General features: G+C 37.4%; 1 protein-coding gene and 1 pseudogene across 1 annotated transcript; both read left to right on the forward strand.

Moving 5' to 3' along the window:
* Positions 1-25,408, forward strand: PSMA6 (proteasome 20S subunit alpha 6). The gene is made up of 7 exons (XM_045848565.1): positions 1-173; positions 16,427-16,521; positions 16,972-17,053; positions 17,741-17,896; positions 20,579-20,757; positions 23,223-23,317; positions 25,190-25,408. The coding sequence occupies exons 1-7, from the start codon at positions 98-100 to the stop codon at positions 25,245-25,247; spliced, it is 741 nt and encodes a 246-aa protein (XP_045704521.1). The 5' UTR covers positions 1-97; the 3' UTR covers positions 25,248-25,408.
* LOC123825102 lies at positions 11,961-12,264 on the forward strand (annotated as a pseudogene).
* Positions 25,409-26,650: the final 1,242 nt, after the last annotated feature.

Here is a 26,650-nt window from a genome sequence, read left to right on the forward strand (position 1 = left end):
ACCGGAAGCAATCGCTGCAACTTCCGGAGGGGTTAAGACGCCTGGTGCGGGAGCTACGGGGCCCAGATACTGTTCTTGAAGTAGTGAGTACACCAACATGTCCCGTGGTTCAAGCGCTGGCTTTGACCGCCACATTACCATTTTTTCACCTGAAGGCCGGCTCTACCAAGTAGGTGAGTGAACCAGGTGCGCCTTTGGTCCATTCGAATTGCTCTGTCATGTTACGGCCTGGAGTTTAGACCGGTGCCGAAGCGTGGCCAGAGTTGGGGCAGGAGAAGGGCCTAGTCTGGCTTGACGTCCCATGGTGGTCTCACCGCAGTCTGGAGGCAGAGATCATAGACCCGAAGGCTGAAGGCCTCTTGTTATTCAGGGCGAGCGGCTTCACTGCTTGGACAAAATAAGCAGCTAAGCAAGGTAGGACCGTAATATCTGACTCCGACTTCCGGACGCCTGTTTACTTGTTACATTTAGGCTTAGGTGACCCAACGTCTGTACTTCTCTAAAGAGCAATTGGTTCTTTAACCTCCCAGTTAAAACGTTCTCTCTCCGTTTTCCTTTGTTTGCAGCATGCACTTCCTTTCCTGTGGTTGTTTCCACACAGACATTGAGAGTCTTCTGTGTGCCAGACACTGCTGATCTAGGGGATGCAAAGATGTCTCCCGCCCTCATACTGAAGCTCACAACTTAAAGGGAATGGCAGATAACGTAAACAAACGGATAAAAAGCAAAAGGAGAATGCTAAATTACTAGTATCTACAGAGCTCAGGACATCTTTGGAAAACTGGTAGATAGAATGAGCTGCTCTTGAAACTAACATCTACTTTTAATCCACATCTGTTTGACTGCTCCTGTAGTTTAAAAGCTGGTTCTGAATTGTAGGTGAGGTGTGGTGAACTAGCTGTTTACTGAAGAAAGTTTTAGTGGAAAGAAAGTCTAAACTAGATATTTATTTAGTATAACAGTGTATTTTATTGGGTGGAAATAGTGTCAGGGTTTAGGTTATGATTATAACTATGACTCTTAACCTCTTGCCATAGAAAATTTAATACCAAGAGAACCTGATTTACATCTGTAAATTTCAGGAATAGAGTCAAAGGTAATTTGGAATGAAACCAGTCCACTGTATGGCTACATACTGTATTTAATATAACAAGAAACAATATCATATTGGGTGATTCAGTAACCGTTTTAACTCATGCCCAGTTGAAAAATATAGTCAATATTTTGATCAGTAATATATAGACAGAATGATTTTAAACTCTGCCTTGTTGAATAACATTCTCTTTGCTATTCAGGGCACTAATTAGACAGTGCTAGGAAAAGGAAAGTGAAAGAATAGTTAGTATGAGCAAGCAGTATTGTGATGATGAGTTCAGGCCCTGGAGCCCATACCTGGATTCAGATTCCTGCTCCATACTAGCCGGCCAAGTGATAGAATTTTAGCCATAGCTTCTCTTTGCAAAGTTGAGCTAATAATCCCTTCCTTATGTGGTGGTTTTGAGGATTAAATAAAGTGATGTATGTAGAGTGCCTAGCACAGTATTAAGTGTTCAGTAAATGTTACTAGATTCCTGTTAATTCTTTGGCTTTTTTGAAGGGGTTAGGGTGTGGGAGCTATTTGATTAAATGCTCTGTAAATTTGGAATATTTCCCATCCATGCTTGCTTCTCTAGTGAAATATATGTACATTACCGTAATATTGTACATGCTGTGTGTTAATCAGGTTGGCCAAAAAGTTTGTTTAGCTTTTTTCTGTAAAAGACACATTTTTCATTTTCACCAGTAACTTTAACTTTATTGATTTGGATATTTTGAGTATGTGGTATCTCCCACTATTGGCCTCCAGTGGGTAGAGGCCAGGGGTTCTGGTAAACATTTTCCAAAGCATAAGACAGCCACACAGCTAAGAATTACTTGGTTACAATGTCATTAGTACCAAGAAACTTTGCAAACCACTTTTAACACATTTGGTCAATCACAGCACTTTCTCCATATACTGCACAAATCTTTTTTTTGCAGTTCAGTTGCATTTTTACATTTCTGGAAATAGGGAAGTATAATATGCCAAAAACGTTGCATATATTCTTCTATTTTCAATCTTAAAATGGCTGCAGAAAAATTCACCAATTTTGATGTTTTTTTTTAATGCACACTGATATGACAGCTGTCCCAATTCAATCTAACAAAGCTGTTTTGAATGAAGTTAAAGACAAAGCACTACTAGTGCCATCATGCTGAAAAAAACTAAATGAACTTTTTGGCCAACCCAATAGTTTATAAACTTTAGAATATACCTAAGACAAAGGCATATAAAAATTATAGAGTGAAAACTTTACCACTGACAGTGGAAAAATAATATAACAAAAATGAGGTGACAAAGGGAGGAAAGATTAATGGAAAGATGAGTATGCTCCTCCTTGAGTTGGGACTCAAGAGATAAATATAGTCTAAAGTTGATAAATCAAAAAATAGAAGTATAAATTTAAAGTTAAAATGTTAACCATAATTATAAACAAATCATTGACAGTGTGCATTTCCAGGGAGTAGGGAGACTTGATTGTCATTTGTACCCTTTGTACGATTGAAAAATGTCTGTTGACATGTGTATTCAAGTTGTGTGTGTGTGTGCGCGTGCACTCGTGCAGAGAAACCATAGAGCTATATACAGAATATCTAGCTTTGAAATCTCATTTTAGGGATTCCCCAAGTTATCAGAAGGGGGACTAAGGCCCAAGTGGAGCAAATAAGCCTGGTTACTTTCTGCTTGCTGATCTTTTGTTGGATAGGTCTGGGAAGAGAGGAGAGGAGCAGTCACTTGAATGAGCAGTCACATCGCCAGGTGGATGTGAGCACTGCCTGGTTGCTTCTAACAGGGGAGCATACTGATAAGGAACAGGAAAGAAATGGGCTGGTGGAGACAGACTGAAGAGAATGGTTTTTTAATCTAGAAGTGACATTGTGCATTGAAGCCAGCATTCCTGGGTTTGAGTCCCTGTTCCACACCAACTATGAGAATTTTCTTCATGTGTAAAATAGAGATAATAATTACACCTACCTTATAGGGCTGTAAGGATTTAATAAGTTAGTAGATGTAAAGTACTTAAGAACAGTGTTGCATTATAAGTGTTCAATAACTGTTTCAGGAAGAAACAGGTGGCTGATAAAAATGGAATCAAGAGTTTTACAAATAAATGGACTGAGAAGTACTTAGTATTTGCCTCTTTTGCTGTTAAAAAAAAATCTGGTTTTAAAGTAGTGTTTCTCAACCCAGAGTTCTCACGCCCTCCTTGATTCTGATTTGACATTAAACGTCTGTGAGTACATACACACACATACGTATGTATGTATGCTTAAATACATACCTAATGTAACTATGCAAAAAAGTAATGTGGTCAAACACTGCTATATTTTGAAACTTCATATTCACCTTCCCACTAGTACTCAGCTTTCTAGTGACTCCATCCGCTTGAAGTGTAGTATTCATGGAGGCACCGTAAAATGACACACACTTTCCAGCTGAGTTACAACATTAAGGAAAGATAGAATGAACAACTTCAAAAAATCTTAATAACAAAATGTTTGTAGTCACACAGCATTAAAATTGAATGCAGACATATCCTGCCTTCCCCAGGAGAATATTTCTTGCTTTTTTAATAACCAAATTTCATAGACTCTATAGATCACTTTCACAGTGCATGTTTATATGGGGGGAGAAAGGTTTTTTATCTCCCAAAAAACAAAAGTATGAGTGAGAAAAATCTTGAGGTACATTCCTGTAGTTGGCAAAACCTCAAAATCACCTGTAGATGCTGATGAGCATCCATACAGGGAATGTGCATCTCCACTACTGCTAGCATCACATTGAGCAGGTCATACTGGGAGCCATTGTCCCGCATTGTATGCTTGTCCTGATCTCTGTCACAGTGCCTTTTAGATGTAGCCCCTGTTTTTCCCTAGTGTTATACAAATGAGTCCCAGGAAAGTTGGGAAACTTTTGTAGGAAAGGAAGCTAAGTGAGTAAGAGATTGCTGAGAAAAAGAGATCTCTATTCAAAACAGCTATTTATTAACCATTTTGTTTGTAATGAAGGAAGCAATTTACATTCTAATCTTATGGTTTGCTGTTAGGTTGAACTATATAAAGCTGCTGATCTTGACCTTTTTTTACGTATAAAATGGCTGTTTCATTTGGTTCAACCAAATACGTATAGGTGTGTATTTTACTATTTATTTAAGTTACAGTTTATAGATATTTGTAACTCATGGTTAAGGATAATCCATTGTAATTTCTCCCATTTAAAAATGGGAAATGGGCTATCAGTTATCATTTTCCTGCATAATCTTGAACATTGAAGAACAGATTACTGAGGTTAACATAATAGTGTTTACTAGTTTTGCAAGTTTCTGGAATTTTATCCAAAAAAAACCCCAAAATCTTTAGTCATGGAACTAAAGTGCATAATTACTATTTCCAGCATATGAATTATGGCTTTTAAAAAAATAAATACAGCCCTGGCCAAGTGGCTCAGTTAATTGGAGCGTCCTCCCATACACTGAAGGATTAAGGCTTTGAGCCCTGGTCCTGGTGTGTACAGGAGGCAGCCAGTAAGTGTTTCTCTCTCACATTGATGTTTTTCTCTCTCTCTCTCCCTCTGTCTCTAAAATCAACAAATACATTCTCAGGTGAGGATTAAAAAATTTTTACTTAAATATGTTTTCAATAAATACATAAGCAAGACTTTTAAATGCTGCCCCAAAATCATTATATTTTTTCTTAATTGGCCTTTTCCTCACCTCTGCTGTACACTGTGATACTACTTTTACCCTACCAGTATCTTTTTCCCTTAATTCTCACCTGAGGACCTGCTTACTGATTTTAGAGAGAGGGGAAGGGAAGGAGAGAGAGAAACATTGACTCGAGAGAGGAATATGGATCTGTTGCCTCTTGTATGCACCATGACTGGGCATGGGCTGACCACAGTTTAGGCATGTGTCCTGACCAGAATCAAACCCGCCACCTTTCAGTTTATTGGACTACAATCTAACCAACTGAGCATCACCAGCCAGGGCCCTACCAGTATTTCTTTAGTTATGAAGTTATCTGTAGATCCTTTACTCTTGACATTTTCCAGTTTTCTGGAAATTATTACAAAATATAAATGCTATCATAATAGTGTTGTAATGGTGATTCATTTATACCAGGGATGTAAAACTCGTTTTCACCAGGGGCCACATCAGCCTCGAGGTGCCTTCGAAGGGCGGAATGTAATTTTAGGACTGTATAAATGTAGCTACTTCTTAACAGTTAAGTGAGAGCTTGGTGCTGCCACAGGGTAGAAACAAGGTGCCGGCGGGATAAAACAAGATGGAGGGCCGGATTCAGCCCTTGGGCCTTGTGTTTGCCACCTGTGATTTATACAGAATTGTATTGAAAATTGCAACATGCTACTAAAATGACAGTACAAAGAAGGGCACTGTGGAAAGTGACACTGCCAGGGAGAGCCAGGAGCCTTTCCTCAGAGAAGATGAATTGATCTAGATGGAGATCAGGTGAGGAAATTCTGGAGGGCCAGTGCATAGACAGTGACAGCCAGAAGAGTAGATTGTAGCAAAAATTTTAAAGAGATTCGGGTACCATGCAAGGGTTTGGATTTTGTCCTGTGGGTTTTAGGCATAGCTAGCAGAAGTCTTTCAGAATGATAGGATTATTATTAAGTCAGAATGCAGGAGAGTTGAGTGATAGCAGGACAACCAATTAGAAGAAGCTTGTTCACTAAATCTGTATAAACCGTAATGAGTGAACTAAGGTACTGACAGAGAAAGAGGAAGAGGAAACTGAGTAGATCTGAGAGTGGACATCTGAGAGAGAAGAGGTGAAGAATTAAGGATGGTACCCAGGTTTGTAGCTTGAAAAACTAAGTGGTTAGGAATACCATGGTTTAAGATAAGGACTATAAGAAAAGTAGATTTATAGAGAGAGGCATTTATTTTTGTGCATGCCTGTGGACAAAATAGACATGTGTAAGTATGGGTTAAGTGCTAAAGATGACAGAGTTAGCAGTGATAAGATAAAATCATTCAGGGACAGGGAGAAATGACAGAATCCTAGGAAATACTCATATTTTAGGAGCTGGCTGAAAAGATAAATGGGAGTAGTGATAAAGAAGTTCAGAGAAGTAAAAGATGAACAGTAGGAATGATAATTCTTTAAGAACTTTAAAATTCAGTTCCTCAGTTGCATTAGCCACATTTCTTGTGCTCAATAGCCATAGGTAGCTAATGGCTATTATACTGGACAGTGCTAATATAGAACATTGCCGTCATCACAGAAAGTTCTGTTGATAGCACTAGTCTGTATAGAGAGGAAGAGGACCCCTTTAGTTCACAGGTGCATTCTCTATTAAGAGCTATTTTTTAATGTGTAAAATATTTTTTATGAAACAAGATTTTATTATGTGGTGGGGTAGCTTTATCTTTTGTTGCTTTTCTGTTTTGCATTTAAGCAGACTAGATAAGTAATACAAATGAGTAAAACAGGCTTGGTGAGATGTGACAAGGAGTGGTGGGAACTGTGGAAAACTGCAAAACACGTGCCAGCCTTAGATGATTTTGCTATGTGTGAATGAAGGTCAAGTACTAACAGAAATTTTTTTCCTAAAAAAAAAAAATAAAATCCATTTTAATTAAAATCTTTCTAGAGCCCTGACTGGTGTGGCTGAGTGGGTTGGGCATCACACCACAAACAGAAAGGTCACCTGTTGGATTTCCGGCAGAGCACATGCCTGGGTTGCAGGCCACGTCCCTGGTTGGAGGTGTGCAAGAGGCAACCAATAGATGTTTCTCCCAAGCATTGATGTTTCTCCTCCTCCCCTTCTCCCTCCCTTCCCCTCTCTCTAAAAATAAATAAATAAAATCTTTCTAGGAAACCCTGTATTCTAAGCCAATTTGAGTAAGTTTGGTTGGGTTCATGTCTATCCTTTGACTTCGTATCTTCTGGTTACAAATTTAATTTTTAATTTCCTTGGTTCCTACTTTCTTTGATTCTTCAGTCTGGATATGGAGAATAGAAATACACATTTTAAAATGTTAAAACTAGTGGTGAAATAGGAATTGCTATAGAAATTCAGAGAAAGGGTTGAAGAATGCCATCTGGAACAATCAGAGGAAGTCCATGGGAAATGAAAGAGGCTTAAGGGGGAAGGGCAGGCTTTGGTTAGATGGATATAAGAGTGAGAGGGCAATCCAGGCGGGACATAAAGAAGCAAAGACATGGGTATGGGAAGGATCAGGGTCTGTGAGTACATAGGATAGTGTAAGAGGGGAGTTGGTATTACAAACTAATAGCTCTCTGTGGCCATAAGTGGAATATTTTTTAAGCCAAAATTGTGTTCTGAACAGTTGGGTAATAAAAGCAAGCAATTGAAAATGTGGTACTGAAATTAGGCAAAATTAAGAATGGTGACCCAGATATTAGAATCATCTGAATAGAAGTGATTGTTCCTTACCTTTGTAATATCTATAGTGATCACCCCATCTTTTGGTCGTGGTACTGGTGATTTGTATTCTCATTTCCTTGATTAGTCTAGCTAGGGTTTTGTATTAGTTTCCTGTGACTATTGTAGTAAATTACCACGAACTTGGTGGCTTAACAGAAATTTATTCTCTCACCGTCCTGGAAACCAGAAGTCCAAAGTCAGTATCACTAGACCAAAATCAAGGTGTCAGGCAGGGCCATGCTCTCTGGAGGCTCTCAGAGAGAATGCATTCTTTACCTCTTCCATTTCTAGAGGCTTCCAGCGGTCTTTGGCTTATGGCTTCATCATTCTAACCTTCTAGACCGCCATCAATGTCAAATCTCATCCTGCTCCCTCTTCACAGCACCTTTTCCTCTGTGTGTATAAAAACTCCTCTGCTTCTCTTATACATGTGATTGCATTTAGGGCCCACTAGGATAATCTCTGTATATTCAAGGTCCTTAAGTTAATCACATCTGCAAAGACCCTTTTTGGGGGGCCACATAAAGTACTATTCACAAGTTCTAGGGATTAGGACATGGGTATCATTTGGGGACATTAAGATTTATAATTTTGTTGGTTTATTGTTTTTGTTCAAAAAATCAAATTTCTGCTGAATTCTTTTTGTCTATTTTTTTGCTTTCTGATCTTTATTGTTTCTTCTAACCTGGGCTTACCTTCGCCCTTTTCTAGCTTCTTAAAGTGAAAACTTAAGTCACTGATTTTAGAGCTTTTGTAATATAAACAATTAAGGCTATTGTATGAGGTTTTAAAATTTTTTTGTTAATTGATTTTAATTATTTGTTTATTTATTTATTTATTTTGAGGGAGAGAGGAAGGGAGAGAAAGAAACATAGATTTGTTGTTCCACTTCTTTATGCATTCATTGGTTGCTTCTTGTATGTGCCCTGATGGGAGATTGAACCCACAGCCTTTGGCATATCAGGATGATGTATCAGTTTTCTACACTGCATAAAAATTAGCACAAGTGTAGCAGGCTAAAATAACACACTTACTATCTCATAGTTTCTTTAGGACAGGAGTATTCCAGGAACAGCTTAACTGAGTCCCCTGCTCATGATCTCACAAGCAATCATGGTGTTGTCCAAGCTCTGTTAATCATCTTGAGGCTCAACTGGAGAAGAATCTGCTTCCAAACTCACTGAAGTTGTTGGCAGAATTCATTTTGGGAATGAAGGGAATTGAGGACCCCAACTGCTTGCTGGCTATTCACAGGGGGTGTATTGCCATACAGCTACTTACCAAGCTAGCAAGAAGAATCTCTAGAGTGAGTCTGCTCCCAGAACAGTCTCATGTAATGTAATCAGGAGTGAGGTATCTCATTGCTTTTGCCATATTCTGTTTGTTAAAGGCAAGTTATAGGTCCTACCCATGATCAAGGGGAGGGGATTACACAAAAGTGTGAACTCCAGGAGGCAGGGATTGTGGTGGAGAAGCCACCTTAGGGCCTATTCACCATAGCGATAAAATCCCTCCTGAACACTGTTTTATCTAAATCCTACAAATTTTGTTACATTTTTATTACCTTTCAATTCAAAATAATGTTAAATTCCCCTGTGATTACTTCTTTGACCCGTGGATTATTTAGAAGTTTGGTGGGGGTTTTTTTTTGTTTGTTTTTTGTTTTTTTAAGATTTATTTATTTATTTTTAGAGAGGGAAGGGAGGGCGAAAGAAAGAGAGAGAAACATCAATGTGCAGTTGCTGGGGGCCGTGGCCTGCAACCCAGGCATGGGCCCTGGCTGGGAATCAAACCTGCGATACTTTGGTTTGCAGCCCACACTCAATCCACTGAGCTATGCCAGCCAGGGCAGAAGTGTTTTTAAATTTGCCAATACTTAGGGATTTCAATACTTTACAGTTTATCAAGACTCGTTTAATGGCCTAACATATGAACTGTGTGCATTTATATTATACCATTGTATCATATGCCTGTATATTCTTTTGTTGTTCCCAGCAGTATTCAAATCAACTAGGTCAAGGTGGCTGAAAATGTGGGTCATATCGTATATGTCTACTTTTGTGTACGTGTCTGTTTCTAGCATTTGGCTGAGTGACATTATCATAAACTTGAAATGGGTGGGAATTGGCCACTTCTTTTTAGTTTTGTCAGTTTTCCTTTTATGTTTTTTGAAGTACTCTTATAAGCTATGTAGTCCCTCCAACTTTCTGATGCTTATTACTGTTTATATGGTACACGTTTTATCCATTTATTAAAGTGTGTCTCTGGCAGACAGCATGTATTTTGTTGTTGTTGTTGTTGTTGTTAAATTTTATTTATTTACTTTTTAGACAGGGGAAGATAGGGAGAGAAATATCAGTGTGTGGTTGCCTCTCGAATGCCCCTCACTGGGCACCTGACCTGAAACCCAGGCATGTGCCCTGACTGGGAATCAAACCGGCAACCCTTTAGTTTGCAGGCTGGCACTCAGTCCACTGAGCCACACCAGCCAGGGCAACAGCATGTATTTGAGTCTTGCTTATTCATCCATTCTGACAATTTCTGCTTTTTATTGCAGTGTTTTGTCCATTAACATTTAATGCAGTTGTTACATGATTAAAGTTTATTATTTTATTATTTATTTGTTACTCTGTTTTGTTTGTTCCTCTATACCACTTCCTTGCCCAGTCAAATAATTTTTTAGAATTTCATTTTAATCTATTAGCTTTTTGGCTACTTTGCATTTTTTTAGTGGTTGCTCTAAGGATTATAATATACATGCTTAACTTCTTCCAGTCTTCTTAGAGTTAATATTTGTCACCTCACATAAAATGTACAGACCTTGAAACCTTATAAGTCTATTTACTCCCTTTCTATATATAGGTAAAATTACATATTTTGAAAACTCCATGAATATTATGGTTTCCGTTAGGTGTTTTTTTTTAAAGAATTAAAGAGAATAAAAGCATCTTATATTTACCATTCTTGATGTTCTTCATTTCTAAAGATTGTAGTTTTTATTTGCTATCATTTTTCCTTCAGCCCAAAAACCTTCCATTTAGCATTTCTTATTGCAGGTCTAGAAGTGTATTTTACTTTCATTCTTGAAAGATTTTTTAAAAATTAAATTTATTGGGGTGACATTGGTTGATAAGATTCCATAGGTTTCAAGTATACATTTCTATAATACATGATGTGTATATTGCATTGTGTGCCCACCACCCAGTCAAATCATCTTCCATTGCCATATATTTGGCCCCCTTTACCCTTGACTACCCCTCCCACCCACCCCTTCCCTCTGGTAACCTAAATACCGTTGTCTGTGTCTGTGAGTTTCAGTTTTATATCCCACATATGAGTGAAATCATATGGTTCTTAGCCTTTTCTGACTGACTTATTTGGCTTAGCATAATATTCTTAAGGTCTATCCATGTTGTTGTATGTGGCAGTATTTCATCTCATGGCTGAGGAGTATTCTATAGTATATATTATTTGTACCACATCTTTATCCAATCGTCTATCAAAGGACACTTTAGTTGTTTCCATGTCTTGGCCACTGTGCATGGTGCTGCAGTGAACATAGCTGAGCATGTATCTTTGCAAATAAATATTTTCAAGTTTTTCAGGTAGGTACTCAGAAGAGGGATTGCTGGATCATATGATTACTCTATTCTTAATTTTTTGAGGAACTACCTGACTGTTTTCGAAAGTGGCTGTGGAAGTTAACATTCCTACCAGCAGTGAATGAGGGTACTTTTTTTCTCCACAGCTTCTCTCAACATTTTTTTTTTAAGATTTTATTTATTTATTTTTAGAGAGGGGGAGGGAGGGAGAAGGAGAGGGAAACATCAGTGTGTGGTTGCCTCTCATGCACACCCCATTGGGGACCTGGCCTGCAACCTAGGCATGTGCCCTAACTGGGAATTGAACCAGTGACCCTTAGGTCCACACTCAGTCCACTGAGCCACACCAGCCAGGGCTCAACACTTGTTACTGTCTTGTTGATAATAGCCATTCTGACAGGGGTGAGGTTGTATCTCATCATACTTTTGATTTGCATTTCCTTGTGCAATAGCTGGCAAAATTGAGCATCTTTTCATATATCTGTTGGCCATTTGTATGTGTGATTGTATGGGAGAAGTGTCTGTTCAGATCCCCTGCTCATTTTTTAATTGGATTGTTTGTTTGGTGTTGAGTTGTATGGGTTCTTTATATATTTTAGATATTAACCCCCTGTCGGAGCTGTAATTTGCAAATACCATCTCTCATTCTGGTTGGTTGCCTTTTTGTTCTGTTGGCAATTTCTTTTGCTGTGCAAAAGCTTTTTTAGTGTGATATAGTCCCATTCATTTTTTTTTTTTTTTTTTTTTGCCATTACTTCCCTTGCCTTTGGAGTCAATTCATAAAATCTTTTGTAAGACTATAAAAATCTTGTCTGAGGGGTCAGAATGCTTGGTTGCTCCAGAGGCAGAGAACTAGGAGCAAGATGGTTTACATCTCACATGCACAAGTGTTAGACATCTGGTGTCAGCCCTCATGGAAATTATCTTGAATAACAGATTTCTTCTGGGGAATGGGTGTGTTCATGGTTTTGTTTTTCACAACTTTGCTTCAGCAAGATGTGAAAAAAAGAAGAGGCTACCAAAACTCATCTAATTCCAGGTATGATGATGGAATAGGATCCCTAGGAAACTCCCCTCGACCCCCAAGAATGGGTCAAGATTAATCATCTGCAGGGTCCCAGTCCTCCTCCAATGACTGGTAGAAGAGGAACGTCATGTCTGCTCTAAGAAGCAGATAGCTGGACATGCACACTCATAGCAGAAGGAAACCATTGAGCAGTGAGAAGATATTTCTGTTGGATATCGAATTCAGAACTGATGTTTTTTCTTTCCACATTTTAATGATGTTTCACTATCTTCAGTGAAGTCTGCAGAATTCAAATCATTGTGGTCTTATGTATAATCTTTTCTTTCTTTCTGTTTTCAAATTTTTTCCTATTTTTAGTTTTCAGGAATTTGGCTGTAGTGAACCTGCATGTGGTTTTCTTTGTATTTACCCACTTAGAGTTTGCTAAATCTTTAGTCTGAATTTTATGTCTTTAGCTGTATTTGAAACATTTTAGCCATTATTTTTTCCAATTTTTGTTTCTCCATATAGGACTTTAATAACACATTGTATTGTACCTTTTGGTGTTGACCCATATTGTCTTTTTTACTTACTAATTTTTAAAAAGATTCATTTATTTATTTTTAGAGAGGGAAGGAAGGGAGGAAGAGAGAGAGAGAGAAACATCAATGTGCGGTTGCTGGGGGCCATGGCCTGCAACCCAGGCATGTGCCATGGCTGGGAATCGAACCTGTGAGGTTTTGGTTCGCAGCCTGCACTCAATCCACTGAGCTATGCCAGCCAGGGGTACTCTTACTAATTTTTATACCTATTCATTATTGTCTTCATTCTGCAGTTGAGTCCATTTGGTTAATTTTTTTATTCCAATTGTTTCAGTTTTACAGTTTCTGTTTGGTTCTTTTGTACTTCCTCTGCTGAGATTTCCTATCTCATTTCATTTTGAGAATATTTTCCATTGAGCATAGTTTTTTTAATAACTTTGCTTGCTAATACAACATCTGGATTATCTCAGGGTTGGTCTCTTTCAAATGGATCACATTTTCCTGGTTTTAGTTTTTGTTTTTTGTTTGTTTGTTTGTATGTTTTTATATATTGAATAATTCTGGATTAATCTGAACATTTGTGAAGGATAGGTTGTGAAGACTGGATTCTGTTATATTCCTCTAAAGAGTGTTGATTTGTTCTAGGAGACACTTAATTTGGGTGGCAGCTGAAAATGTTACTTTTTTTTTTTATCCTTAGTTAGGCTGCCTGGAGTCTGTCTTGAATGAGGCAGGGTCAAAAAAAAAAACCCAGAATTTATGTATATAAAAATGTGTATTTATTCTTACACGTTCAAACTTCAGTCACCTTCAGAATACTCTCCATTCAATACACCTATCAAGACTTTTTTTTTCACAGCTCAAAACAGGTTTGTGTGTGTGTGTGTGTGTGTGTGTGTGTGTGTGTGTTTTAAGATTTTATTTATTTATTTTTTAGAGAGGGAAGGGAGGGAGAAAGAGAGAGAGGGAGAAACATCAATGTGCGGTTGCTGGGGGTCATGGCCTGCAACCCAGGCATGTACCCTGACTGGGAATCGAACCTGTGACACTTTAGTTTGCAGCCCGAGCTCAATCCACTGAGCTACGCCAGCCAGGGCCCAAAACAGTTTTTTGAAGTCATCGATTTTGATGCCTTTTAGTGCTTCTGCCGTTTTTTGTTTCACCTCTTCCACATTGGCAAAATGTTTCCCCTTGAGGACTTTTCTCATCCAGGGAAAGGAAAAAATACCTTGGAGTGAGATTGAGATCACTTAGGGTGAAGATCCGGTGAATATGGAGGGTGGAGCATGGGGGTCATGCCATTTTTTGTCAAAACCTGTGTAACACTCAGTGCAGTCTGGGTAGGTACACTCATAAACAGCCCATCATGAAGGCCAAGCGCATAGAAAGGGTCTTTAAAAAAAGTTTGCTGAGCCCAGGCTGGTGTGGCTCAGTGAATTGAGTTATGGCCTGCAAACCAAAAGGTCCCCATTTTGACTCCCAGTCAGGGCACGTGCCTAGGTTGCAAGCCAGGTCCCCAGTTGGGGGCATGTGGGAGGCAACTGATTGATGTATCTCTCACACATTGATGTTTCTCTCCTCTTCCTCCCTCCCTCCCCTTCCCTCTAAAAGTAAATAAAATTTTTTTAGAAAGTCACTGAAGCTGAACGCTGCTTCTCACAACACCAGCTGGTACACTGACCTAGTGGGGAAAGCCTGTACTACCCTTCAAAAGATTAATTCCAGGTTTTTGGGGGGTCCCCCCATATATATGTGTGGTTATGGAATCAGCTAGAGATTTGGGCAATGCTTGTATGTAGAAGTTACAGCTCTCCCTCTCTGGCTCTCTTATCTTTCTCCCTCACTTTCCAGCATCTGTGGTTACCCCCTATCCCAAACTGTTCTCTAGTTTTTTAGGCCAAAAGGACTGGGTTTCCTCTGGGTGTTTAGCCCTGACTGGAGCGTGGACTCGAGCTATAAAGCACAAAAATGGGAAATTCACTGCATGCCGTTCCTTTCTTCCAAACATCGACTCTTCCTCTAGAATCTGCTTACTTTGGACTGCTTTCTTGTTTCTTTGGGTAGTTATTGTTTTGTCTAGAGTGTATAGTTTTTTTTAATCCGTGGAGGGATGATCTGGTAGTTTTCTTGGCCATGTGAGAAACAGAACTGAGAAGCATTTAGAAACATTTTAGAAGTTATTTGCGGTGTAATGGGATGGTAAAATATTATAATTAGCCAATTAAATCTGAGGTAGGTTTAAGGACTTCCTGTAAAGTGATTTTGCTATACCCTGGCTGCTGTGGGTCAGTGGATTGAGTGCCAGCCTGTGAACCAAAGGGTTGCTGGTTTGATTCCCAGTCTAGGGCACATGCCTGGGTTACCGGCCAAGTCTTCAGGAGAGGGTGCATGAAAGACAACCACACATTGATATTTCTCTCCCTTTCTTTCTCCCTTTCCCTCTCAATAAATAAATAAATAAATAAATAAATAAATAAAATCTTTTGAAAAACACAGACTACTAATTTAAAAGTAAAGTGATTTTTCTAGAGTCTTTTTTTTACTCTTGTTCTCTCTTCAATAGTCATTTAGAAATATTTGATAAAGGATTTTTATTATAACTCCTGTTATAGGAAGATCCTTAGCTAGTCCTCATCACCAATGACTTTTTGAACAAATGAGGTCAGGCCTTAGACACAATGCCCAGAGTAATACGTGACAGAATTTTAAAAGCATCTATTATGTGTGAAAATGTAGATACTGATTGGAGTTATGAGTAATTTTTTCTATTATATTACCTTCTGTCTTTTCATATTTCCTGCAGTGAGTATATATTAATTTCTGTTGCCATTTTCCAAATTACAAAATGTTAAATTTAAATATTATGGAAATACATAACATAGGAAGGGATAGTCTCATCTATAATTCTGTTCTCCAAAGGCAGTCATTATCAACTAAAGTACATGATGCCAAGTAGTTTGTTTTTATGCTACTATTTTGATCCAGCTGTTTTAACTTAGGTAGTGGTTTGACAACAACTGAAGGACACAAGCTGAAGTTTATTATAGACAAACTAAAGAATACTATGTTGTAGGTAACATGGATGCAAAAGGTGTGATCCAGAAAAATTCAGCTTGGTAGGGAAACAAATAGTGCAAAATAATCTAAGAACAATTAAAACTGCATATAGTCAAATTAGTTATTGACCAAAAATTAACAGAAATAAAAAATCGTGAGAAAACTTAGAGCAACTTAGTCTGTCAAACTTAGTAGAAACAATGGCCACAAAACCAAGTTTTAAAATGATAAAACAGCCATGTCTGGGTAGCTCAGAGCGTTGTTCCTGATATGCCAGGGTTCCAGGTTCAATCCCCGGTCAGGGCATATACAAGAATCCATGGATGAATGCAACAAATCAATGTTTCTTTCTCCCTCTCTCTCTCTCTCTCTCACCTTCTTCTTCTCCACTGCCTTTCCTCTCTCTCTCAAATCAATCAATAAAAAAATTTTTAATGATAAAACATAATTAATAAATATTTGATAAAATTAGTTATTTTAATCATTATTTGAGATTTGCTACTTGAGCCTGATAAAACTGAATTCAGTAAAATTAAAGTAGAAAGAAATGGAGTTGGTTTAACTATGATTTGTTATTGTTGTTATTTTGACTTTTCGTGTTCTAGATAATATTCTGTTAGCTTTTATAGCTCTAGCTCATTCTTTTTAATAACTGCTTATTATCCCATTGCATGAATCTGTGATAACTTATTCTGTGTTTTAAACAATCCATTCTGTTTTCCAGAATATGCTTTTAAGGCCATTAACCAGGGCGGCCTTACATCGGTAGCTGTCAGAGGGAAGGACTGTGCAGTAGTCGTCACACAGAAGAAAGTACCTGTAAGTAATACTGCCCAGACAGCCAATTGTTACAGAATGTAATGCCGGAATTTTTCACGAGTGTGTACAAAGGTGTATTATTACCTATATATATTAACAGTATTCTTGCTTTGACTCTGTTTTCCTAGTATTTATTAAACAACTATGGACAGTTTGAGTAGACAGAATCAACATATTAAATTTTGTGATATGATGTTAAGCACAGTGGGATTTCTAGGTCTTTTTTCTTCATGGATGGACCTTGAAACTCACTTTGGTGACTGTAGTCCTGCCCCAGGAAACATTTCATCTTAAAAAGGAAAATAGAGTCCCCCTTCCCTTTTTCAAAAATTGGTGTTAACTGTGAAGTGAACAGCAGACACTTATTATGTAGTGTATTGTTATAATTCCGTTCTTTTATCACTACAGAGACCTGTGATTTTCATTGTCTTGACTTATTTTGTTCATTAGGACAAATTACTGGATTCCAGCACAGTGACTCACTTATTCAAGATAACCGAAAACATTGGCTGTGTGATGACAGGAATGACAGGTAATTGGCCTGATATCTACTCAGTTTTGTTATTTTCTACAAAATATTTTTGAGTTTCATACTGATTTTTATACTAAAGGAAGTGCCTTATTTTCCAGGTGATGTGAGTAGATTTGCAGTTTTCTAAGGCTACTGTCAATATCTTCAGAGTACTGTGAGCTTACTGATACTATTGTTAGGGAAACTGGGCTGAGGCCCCTCTCATAGATGATGTATTTCAGATGTAGTTAATAGTTTAAGGGGATGTAAATCAGTATATTTCAAATCTGATAAAATTGACACTGGTTAGAAGTAGGTGAGAATTATAAAATACTACTGTGGGTTTCTGTTTTCTGAAATCCAGGGAAAATTCAAGCTTACCAAAAAATATCAAGAGAAGCATTATTCTCTCTTCTTAAAACGTGTTTTTAGGGAGTTGTTAGTTATAGATAGTATTTTGACAGCTGGTGAATGGCTCAGAATAAAAAGGCAATACTGTGTATAGAACTTCATCTTAAAATTTGTTATTTTTGTCATGTGCTTGTGGCTGAGTCATTCACTATTCATTGGTGGGAGAAAAAGCCATAGTGCACTACTTCTGTTTTCCTTAAGACATAATGGAGATATATATCCATAAATGTGGAAAATTGTGTGGCTTAGAGGTTCATTCTTGCCTTGTAAAGAACTAAATCTTTTTTATGCTCTTAGCTGACAGCAGATCCCAGGTACAGAGGGCACGCTATGAGGCAGCTAATTGGAAATACAAGTATGGCTATGAGATTCCTGTGGACATGCTGTGTAAAAGAATTGCTGATATTTCTCAGGTCTACACACAGAATGCTGAAATGAGGCCTCTTGGTTGTTGTAAGTATATTAAGAAGCCTCCCAAATAATTGATGAATTTAGGTTTGTTTTTGTTTTTTTAGAGAAGATACATAAAGAAAGATTTCAGTAACACCTGGGTTCTGAACATATGGTTTAGAAATTATATAAGATGAGGAAATCTTTATAATAAATCAGCAATGAAGGATAGGTTTCACAACAGTATTTACAGTGTTATTTTTGAGCTTTAGATGCTATTAGTCTTTTTATCAAAATATTTCTAGTTAGGGTATGTGATTTGGAAGATCCAAGTTGTTGCTGTATCAGGCTGTTGTAATGTGGATTCCACAGCAATTCTAGATTACTAGTTCGAAGGAAATGCCTAAATTGGGCATCTTAACAATGCAGTTGTTTTTTGTTTTTTGTTTTTTTGACCACCCTAAAGAATCAGGCTCACACACATATGCCTGTGATTCATATTTTTAGAATAAATTTCTTTTTTTTTTTTTTTAGATTTTATTTACTTTTAGAGAGAGAGAGGGGAAGGGGGGCGGGGAGGAGAGTGAAAGAAACACCATTGTGATTGATGTACCTCAGTTGGTTGCCTCTCTTTCACATACCCCCAACCAGGGACCCAGCCCGCAACCCAGGCATGTGCCCTGACTGGGAATTGAACTGGTGACTCTTTGGTCCACAGGCCAGCACCCAATCCACTGAGCCACATCAGCCAGGGCTAGAATAAATTTCTTTTTTAAAAAACACAATTTTATTGGGAGAGGGATAAGATTTACTGACTTTGACTTAATAAAATAAATTACCCTAAAAAATTCAATGTTTTTTTCTGACATAGTATTATTCATTTATGAGAATTAAAGCAGTCAACATAATGATTTGTCTTTAGAATCTAATCCTATTTTTTGACCTCTCACTTAAAAATTCTCCCTTGATTTCTTTAGTATTCTTTTCTCCTCCACTTCACTTTCTTTAGCTCATCCTGTTCTTTTGGTCTCTCAGTGCCATTGCTCACTAGATTTCTCTCCCTGGGTCTTCTCTCCCTTTTTGTTCTGTCTCTGTGGTCTCACCTACTTTCGTGGCTTCATTTATAACCTGTATGCCAGTCACTCCCACATTAGCTTTAGCCCAGTCCCTTCCTCCATGTCCTACAAACACTTCAAGCTTGAAATCATTGCAGTAGGAATCATCACTGCTTTCATCCTCTTCTATCCCCACTCCACCTTCCCTGGTCATCTAATCAGTCATCAAGCTTTTCTTCAGAATATGGGTTCCTTCTCAATGTCTTCTGTCATTTTTTCATCATCTCTTGCCTTTGCCACTTTCTCTTCTCTCCCTTCTCACTGTTTCCTAGCCTTTCATAATGCTGCATGAGTTACCATCCTGAAGTCAAGTTTTGGTTGTTGCTCCCTTGGAAAAACGATTACTCATTGGCTAGATTGTAATTCCCAGCTCTTTATTATGACATGCAGGCCCCCTAACAGTTTACTCTGAAGTTGCCTCTTTCTTGTACTGTTTTCCTCCCTCATCTGAAGACCCAGTAATACGCAGATCATTCCCTGGGCATACCCTGCAGGGCCTTTCATGTCTGACTCTTTTTGCCCTGATTGCCCTTCACGTTTTTACCACCTATTAAACCCTCCTCGTCTTGCAAGACCCTAGAGTAGAAAAGTGTTTCTTACTTCCCCCGGGCAGTAAGTGGATATCTCTTGTGTTGCCCTTGTACTTTGTATTTATTAAACTATAAAATGTAAAGAAAATTCCAGGGTAAGATTAACATTTGAATAAAGCAGATACCTGATCCCTGTCATAGTGTTTGGCAATAAAATAAGGTTGAAAATTCCTCATTAGTAGACTCTGTAAAACATCTATAAATGTGAATAGTTAGTTCATACCATATCTTGGAAGAAAACACTTTAAAAAGAGGTTCAAATCTAAAATGTAAGAAAGCAGGGGTTAAGCCATTCTTAATATTTTGTGACCTGCTTTGCTGAGTAGAAAGAAGTGTTGTGGCAGTGACTCTTTTAATTGTTATATCATTCATTCTAGTAACATGATTAATTTGTAATAGATTTATGTGCAGAATTTAGAATTGAGCTCATACTGATTAGTAGGGGAACACAGACCCACAGGAGCAAAGACCAGCAGTGCAGAGGTGAGCATTAGCACCCAGGTGTGTGGTTCATGTTGCTTCAGTGTGCGCAAGGGGTGTTACGTTCATTTTCAGTTCCCTCGAACCTTAATTGGTCGTTCTTAAATTTTTTTTAAAAAAGAAAGCATTTTTTGGTCAAGTAAATTTGAGAACTACTGAGCTAAAAGTAGGTCAACCTACAGCAGAGTACTTTAGAACACTTAGTATGCTTTTGTATGTTATTTTCCCTAAAAGAATTACATGAAAAGTTTTTCCAAATTATTAGAGTTCAAAGGAACATGCTTTGAATGATAGCAAGGATTCAAAAAAATTGTTTGTAAATTACATTTGTGATAATTGGAACGTTCTAAAAATTTGGATAAAACCTTTCAAGAAATGGAAATTTCTGTTACCTAATTTATGTGTGGTGATAACCTGTATTTTGTTTGTCAGGTTTTTTTTCTTTTCAAAGCAAAACACGTATTCTGAAAGAGCTGACCAGAGTAATGATTAACAACTGCTAAGAAATTCTGTTGTATAAAGGTATAAGACATTAAATGAGGGTCTTTCTTTCTTTTCAGGTATGATTTTAATTGGTATAGATGAAGAACAAGGCCCTCAGGTGTACAAGTGTGATCCTGCAGGTTACTACTGTGGGTTTAAAGCCACTGCAGCAGGAGTAAAACAAACTGAGTCAACCAGCTTTCTTGAAAAAAAAGTGAAGAAGAAATTTGATTGGACGTTTGAACAGACAGTGGAAGTAAGTAAGCCAAAATAAGCTCAGTTGTGAATTTTGGGTTTTGTTTGTTTGTTTGTTTGTTTGTTTTTGTTTTGTTTTGGTTTTGCTTTTACATTTTATTTTATTTTAATTGTTCAAGTACAGTTTTCTGCCTTTTACTCCCATCCCAGCCCCGCCCCCAGCCCTCCCCACTTCCCTTCCATTTCTAGCCCCCCCTAGTTTTTGCCCATGTGTCCTTTATACTTGTTCCTGCAAACCCTTCCCCTTTTCCCCTGAAAGTCCTTCCCCTCTCCCCTCTGGTCACTGTCAGCCTGTTCTCTATTTCAGTGTCTTTGGTTATAGTTTGCTTGTTTGTTTGTTTTGTTGATTAGGTTCCTGTTAAAGGTGAGATCATATGGTATTTGTCTTTCACTGCCTGGTTTATTTCGCTTAGCATAGTGCTTTTCAGTTCCATCCATGCTGTCATGAAGGGTAGGAGCTCCTTCTTTCTTTTTGCTGCATAGAATTCCATTGTGTAGTTTTTACTACATAATAGATTTTTGATCCATTCATTTACTGATGGGCACTAGGTTGCTTCCAGCACTTGGCTATTGTAAATTGTGCTGCTATGAACATTGGGGTGCTTAGGTTCTTTTGGATTGTTGTTTCAGGGTCCTTAGGATATAATCCTAGCAGTGGAATTGCTGGGTCAAAAGGCAGATCCATTTTTAGTTTTCTTAGAAAATTCCATAGTGTTTTCCATAGTGGTTGTACCAGTCTGCAGTCCCACCAACAGTGCACTCGCGTCCCCTTTTCTCCACAGCCTCTCCAGTACTTGTTGTTTGTTGCTTTGTTTATGATGGCCATTCTGACCAGTGTGAAGTGGTATCTCATTGTGGTTTTAATTTGCATCTCTCTGATAGCTAGCGATACTGAGCACCTTTTCATGTGTCTCTGGATCCTCTGCATGTCCTCCTTGGAGAAGTATCTGTTCAAGTCCTTTGCCCATTTTTTAATTGGGTCAAAGCTGAGTTTTTTGTACTGTATGGAAGAGTGAAGGTCATTGCACACTTGACCATCTATAAACTCTATTCCTGGGTTATATCACAAGATCCAAGTTTGTCAGCTTAGTAGTAAAACTGATGTCATTCAGCTGACATGGAAACAGTTAGAACTGCTTTTATTCACTTAATTCCCTATTCTCATTTCATAATATATTTGATATTGCTTTAACAAAACACATATAAAATGGAAAAATATAACTAAGAATAGGAATCAAGTCTAGACCTAAAGACCTGCATAGGTATAATTCAAATTAGTCTTCAGCTTCTTGGTAGCAAAAATGAAAAAATTGCCCTGGCTGGCGTGGCTCAGTGGATTGAGTGCTGGCCTTTGAACTGAAAGGTCACCAGTTTGATTCCCAGTCAGAGCATATGCCTGGACTGCAAGCCAGGTCCCCAGTTGGGGGTGAGGGAGAGGCAATTGATTGATATTTCTCTCACACATTGATGTTTTTCTCCCTTTCTTTCTCCCTCCCTTCACCTCGCTCTAAAAATAAATAAATAAATAAAATCTTTTTAAAAAATGAAAAAAATTGACTCAGTAATGTTGCTCTTACGGTGTACTAGCGGCAAAATAAATAGCCACATGCCAAGTTCTTAGGGGAAGCAAACATCTTCCTAGTAAAGAATATGGTCACGGGATGACTTGGCAGAGAAATTATATCTGGGATGCAGAATTGGAGCTAGCTTTGTGCATGGTTCTGGAGGGGATTATTTATTATGATTGGGAACTTTTACATTGATAGAATAAGCTAAAATTCTTATACAAATATTTAGTAACATTAGACTAAAGAAGCCTCTTATTTATAGCCAAGGAGTTATTTTAGATTTTGGAATGAGGGTCTGGGCTACAGCCATTTCTAAAGACTAACAACATGATTCTGACAAATGACAAAGGAAACATTACTGTCTTAATACTTCTATGTTTGGTTGGCAGTATTATTTATACTTACAGGAGATATAAAGCTAGTTTTTATCTGGGAGGTACTATCCCTCGTTTAAATGTTTATTAATGGTTTTTTTAGTGCAACTCATAATTACATAAGTGATTAATCACATCAGATGCAGAACTACTTAAAACATTCAATTGTTATTCTGTAAATTCCTTGAAAGAAGACCATATCATTCATCTTTATCCCCCCCTTTATCTCACTCCAAATGTGAAGCATAGTGCCTGCTATGTAGTGATTATCAACCAAATGTACAGTTTTGTGTGACTCTTCCTATTTTGTTTGATGGACCCTTTTGGTTTATAGATGGGTTGGTATAAACAAGTTTTTTATCATTGGCAGGTGACATGATAGAATTAAACAGTCTGTTAGTAATGTGTGGCTATGGAATTACATCAGCAAAACAGGGAGCAAGAATGAATACCTCGTGGGTAAATTCATGATTTGAATAAGCTTAGAATCTCTGAAAAATACTATATTTTAACTTTTTTTTCAGACTGCAATTACATGTTTGTCTACTGTTCTATCAATTGATTTCAAACCTTCAGAAATAGAAGTTGGAGTAGTTACAGTTGAAAATCCTAAATTCAGGTGAGTTGAATTGTCAGCCAGGTGCTTAAAGAAGTTTGCCATGTGATAAATTCCAGCCTAGAAAGGTAAAGATGTGGGGGCCCATTTGTCCTATAACTTAGGGAGGAAAAAAAGAATTTTCTTAACCTACATTTACAGTTATTTTCTTTATCACCTGAGAGATCTTCTTTAAAACTTACTGGATGTCAAAATAAACTATTTTTTAAAATAATAATAATAATAAATAAAAGTAGTAATGAACACTCCCCCCCCCCAAAAAAAACAAACTAGGTGTCTTGAAGAGAGACATAACTACTTTTCTCCTATTTCAGACTGATTTTCTATCTGATGCCAGAGGTGAAATAAAATAATCTCTTTTATGTAAAGAGTAAAGTAAGCATAAGTGTTTTTCTTTTTTTAGCTTAAGGTCAATAGAAATTCCAAATGTCAAAGCAGTTTTCAGGTTTTTCAGGTGGAGCCTTGGTTATTTAGTGGTTATTTAATTGAAGAGCAAGCTGAAATACTAATATACATCAAACCCTATCTGGAGATCTTTGGAAGCCCCAAATTTTGAATACAGCTCATTGAATTGCAGATGCTTGATGTCTGTCTGTTCTTACTAAGTGAACTAAGTGACTAACTCCCACAAATCAACCTTGCAGCTTCCATGAGTCAAATCGGTACTGGGTGCTTAACACATATAGGTTCACTTAATCCTCCCAGCAACCCAATGAGGTTGTTACTTATCATGAACTTGGTTGCTCTTTTGAATAATGGAAAATACTTCAGTTAGGTCCACGAATGCAAGGAACTGGTAGAAGGCATCTTAACTCTTCATTCATAATTATAAGGACACATGCTTGTGGTTCATGGTAGGGAAAAAGATGGTTAAATAATCTAAACTTAACCAGACCTGTAGGAGTTTTTTGTTAGTGTGCCTTTTTTTTCTAATTTGTTCTTTTTGTTGCCTGTAGGTAAGTGATACAAACATGAAAGATTTAAGAAAATTTTATAGAATTAAAAAAAATCTCTTTTTTTCTGTAGGAAAAGTTTGTCTTTTTTTTCAACAGTAAAATTTCATCAAGAGCAATTTACAGATCTCTCAAAAGGACTTATAATTACTTTTTGTTTTCTATTCTAAGACCCTCCTATATAACCTTTAAAATTTTTATTTCCATCAATTAGATAGATAGATAAGAAACCAAAGATCCTGTGTCTTCAAAAGCCCTTGTACCATTCATAAATTCTGTCATAATAAATATACGTAAATAATAACTAGACGATGTAACATGAACAGCAACGACTATATAAGCTACTTACATTGCCCCAATTTGTACTAAATAATGTCGCTTTGACAAATTTCACTTTTTAGAAGTCTAGCAGTAATGAGTCAAGTTAAAGGTTACCAAGCAGTTGATTTCTTTGTTGCAAACATCATTTAGAAAATATCATTTGTTCAGTATGGAATGTCTTCTTATGTCTCAGCTGATACAATCTTGAGTTATACTAGATATAAAGGGATTTGGACATAGGCTAAAATAGAATGCGTTGTATGTAGTTTAGCTTTATGTTTAAGTATTTTCTGTCATAGCTGAACTAAAAGGGTTTTATTTCCAAAAGACCTAATTGTAGATCTGATGTAAAGTAAACATTTTTGTGTATAGAGGGAGTTGATATGACATTGGGACATTCCTTCAAAGTAATCTAAAGGGATGAATAGTGGGTGTATAGAATTTTTAAAGATTATCTATAAATTGATAATTGTTGAAGTTGGGTGTTTGGTACACACAAGTTCATTACTATCCATTCTACTTTTATGTGTACTTGGAATTTTGCATAATAGAACTTTTCAGAAAGTAAACAGTTTGGGTTTTTTCCCCCTTTGCTTTCTAGGATTCTTACAGAAGCAGAGATTGATGCTCACCTTGTTGCTCTAGCAGAGAGAGACTAAACATTGAATAGTTTACCAAATCCATGACACCACTTGCCTGTGTTTGGTAACAACAGACCAACATTATGGAGACCCCTGGATTGAAAAAGGAACCTCTCTTCCTCCTGCCACTGAAGTGGTTAGGACTCTATACAAATAAAAACAGTGCTTTTGGAAAATAATTGCATCCTGTCTTTTTTACCCCCAGTTTTAGGTATTAAGCCTTCAGTACATGTAGACTGTTATATGTTCACCATCTCCACATTGTGACTTTATTGATTTTGTTGTCAGAGATCTAAGTTTATGTGGTGTAAGGAACTTAATTGCCAGAAATATAAACTATAGCTATATGGCATAATTAATAAACAGTAAACTAAAACTCAAGTTTTAAAACTCTCCCTGACTGTAAGTTGGCATGTGAGGCAAGGCCTTTATTTTACAATTCCTCATTAATGCAAATGAGGTGTCTGGGCTTGGACTCCAAGTTCCATAGGAGGTTTTAATTGTAGTTAAAAGATTAGCATTACTGATGTTCAATAGTTTTGAGATACACAAAGAAAACCAGTATTTTCACCCTTGCTGGTGTGGCTCAGTGGGTTGAACATGGGCTGTGAACCAAAGGGTCACTAGTTCAATTCCCAGTCAGGGCACATGCTTGGGTTGCAGGCCAAGTCCCCAGTAGGGGGTGCTTGAGAGGCAACCACATATTGGTGTTTCTCCCTCTCTTTATCCTTCACTTCCCCTTTCTCTAAAGATAAATAAAATATTTTTTAACAAACCAATATTTTTAAGAGTAGAAATTTAGTTCCTTTGGGAGACAGGGCTAGAAAAGTTGTAGATTATGTGTATTTTCTCTGCTGCCTTAAGATTAATTATTTAAAGCTGACTTTAAGGAATTGATGTATAGTAGAGATATCACCATAAACAATGTTAAGAAGAACAAACTATATTCAGAATCTTTTTTTTACATGCACACACACCAATTAGAAAATTCCATGTTTTAGTTATAAATTGTTTTCTGTTTCTTGACCCTAGAGAAATGCCCTAATAATTGTTTACTATAAAAGAGAAACTTTCAGCCATTACTGCATTTGTGATTATACCAAAATAATCTTTTTTTTTTTTTTTTTTTAAGAGAGAGGGGAAGGGAGGAAGAAAGAGGGAGAGAAACATCAATGTGTGGTTGCCTCTCATGTGGCCCCCACTGGGGACCTGGCCCAAAACTCAGGCATGTGCCCTGACTGGGAATTGAACCAGTGACCCTTTGGTTCACAGCCCATGCTCAGTCCACTGAGCTATACCAGCCAGGGCCAGAATAATCTTTATTTATGTACAGAATTAAATTTTTTAAATTCCCAGAGTGATTCCCTGGTGACCTAATTCCAAAAATCTTGGGATGTCCACGGCCAACACATTTCATGTCC

The sequence above is a fragment of the Phyllostomus hastatus genome, unplaced genomic scaffold (genome assembly GCF_019186645.2).
Source record: "Phyllostomus hastatus isolate PE091 unplaced genomic scaffold, TTU_PhHast_1.1 phas_contig_62, whole genome shotgun sequence".
In the NCBI taxonomy this organism is placed as follows: Eukaryota; Metazoa; Chordata; class Mammalia; order Chiroptera; family Phyllostomidae; genus Phyllostomus; species Phyllostomus hastatus.

Bases quoted from the DNA above. Each gene is read 5' to 3' on its own strand.
- PSMA6 (XM_045848565.1), top strand. From the start codon at position 98: ATGTCCCGTGGTTCAAGCGCTGGCTTTGACCGCCACATTACCATTTTT. The intron at 174-16,426 runs GTGAGTGAACCA...TCTGTTTTCCAG, and splicing joins AGGCCGGCTCTACCAAGTAG to AATATGCTTTTAAGGCCATT. The intron at 20,758-23,222 runs GTAAGTAAGCCA...CTTTTTTTTCAG, and splicing joins CGTTTGAACAGACAGTGGAA to ACTGCAATTACATGTTTGTC.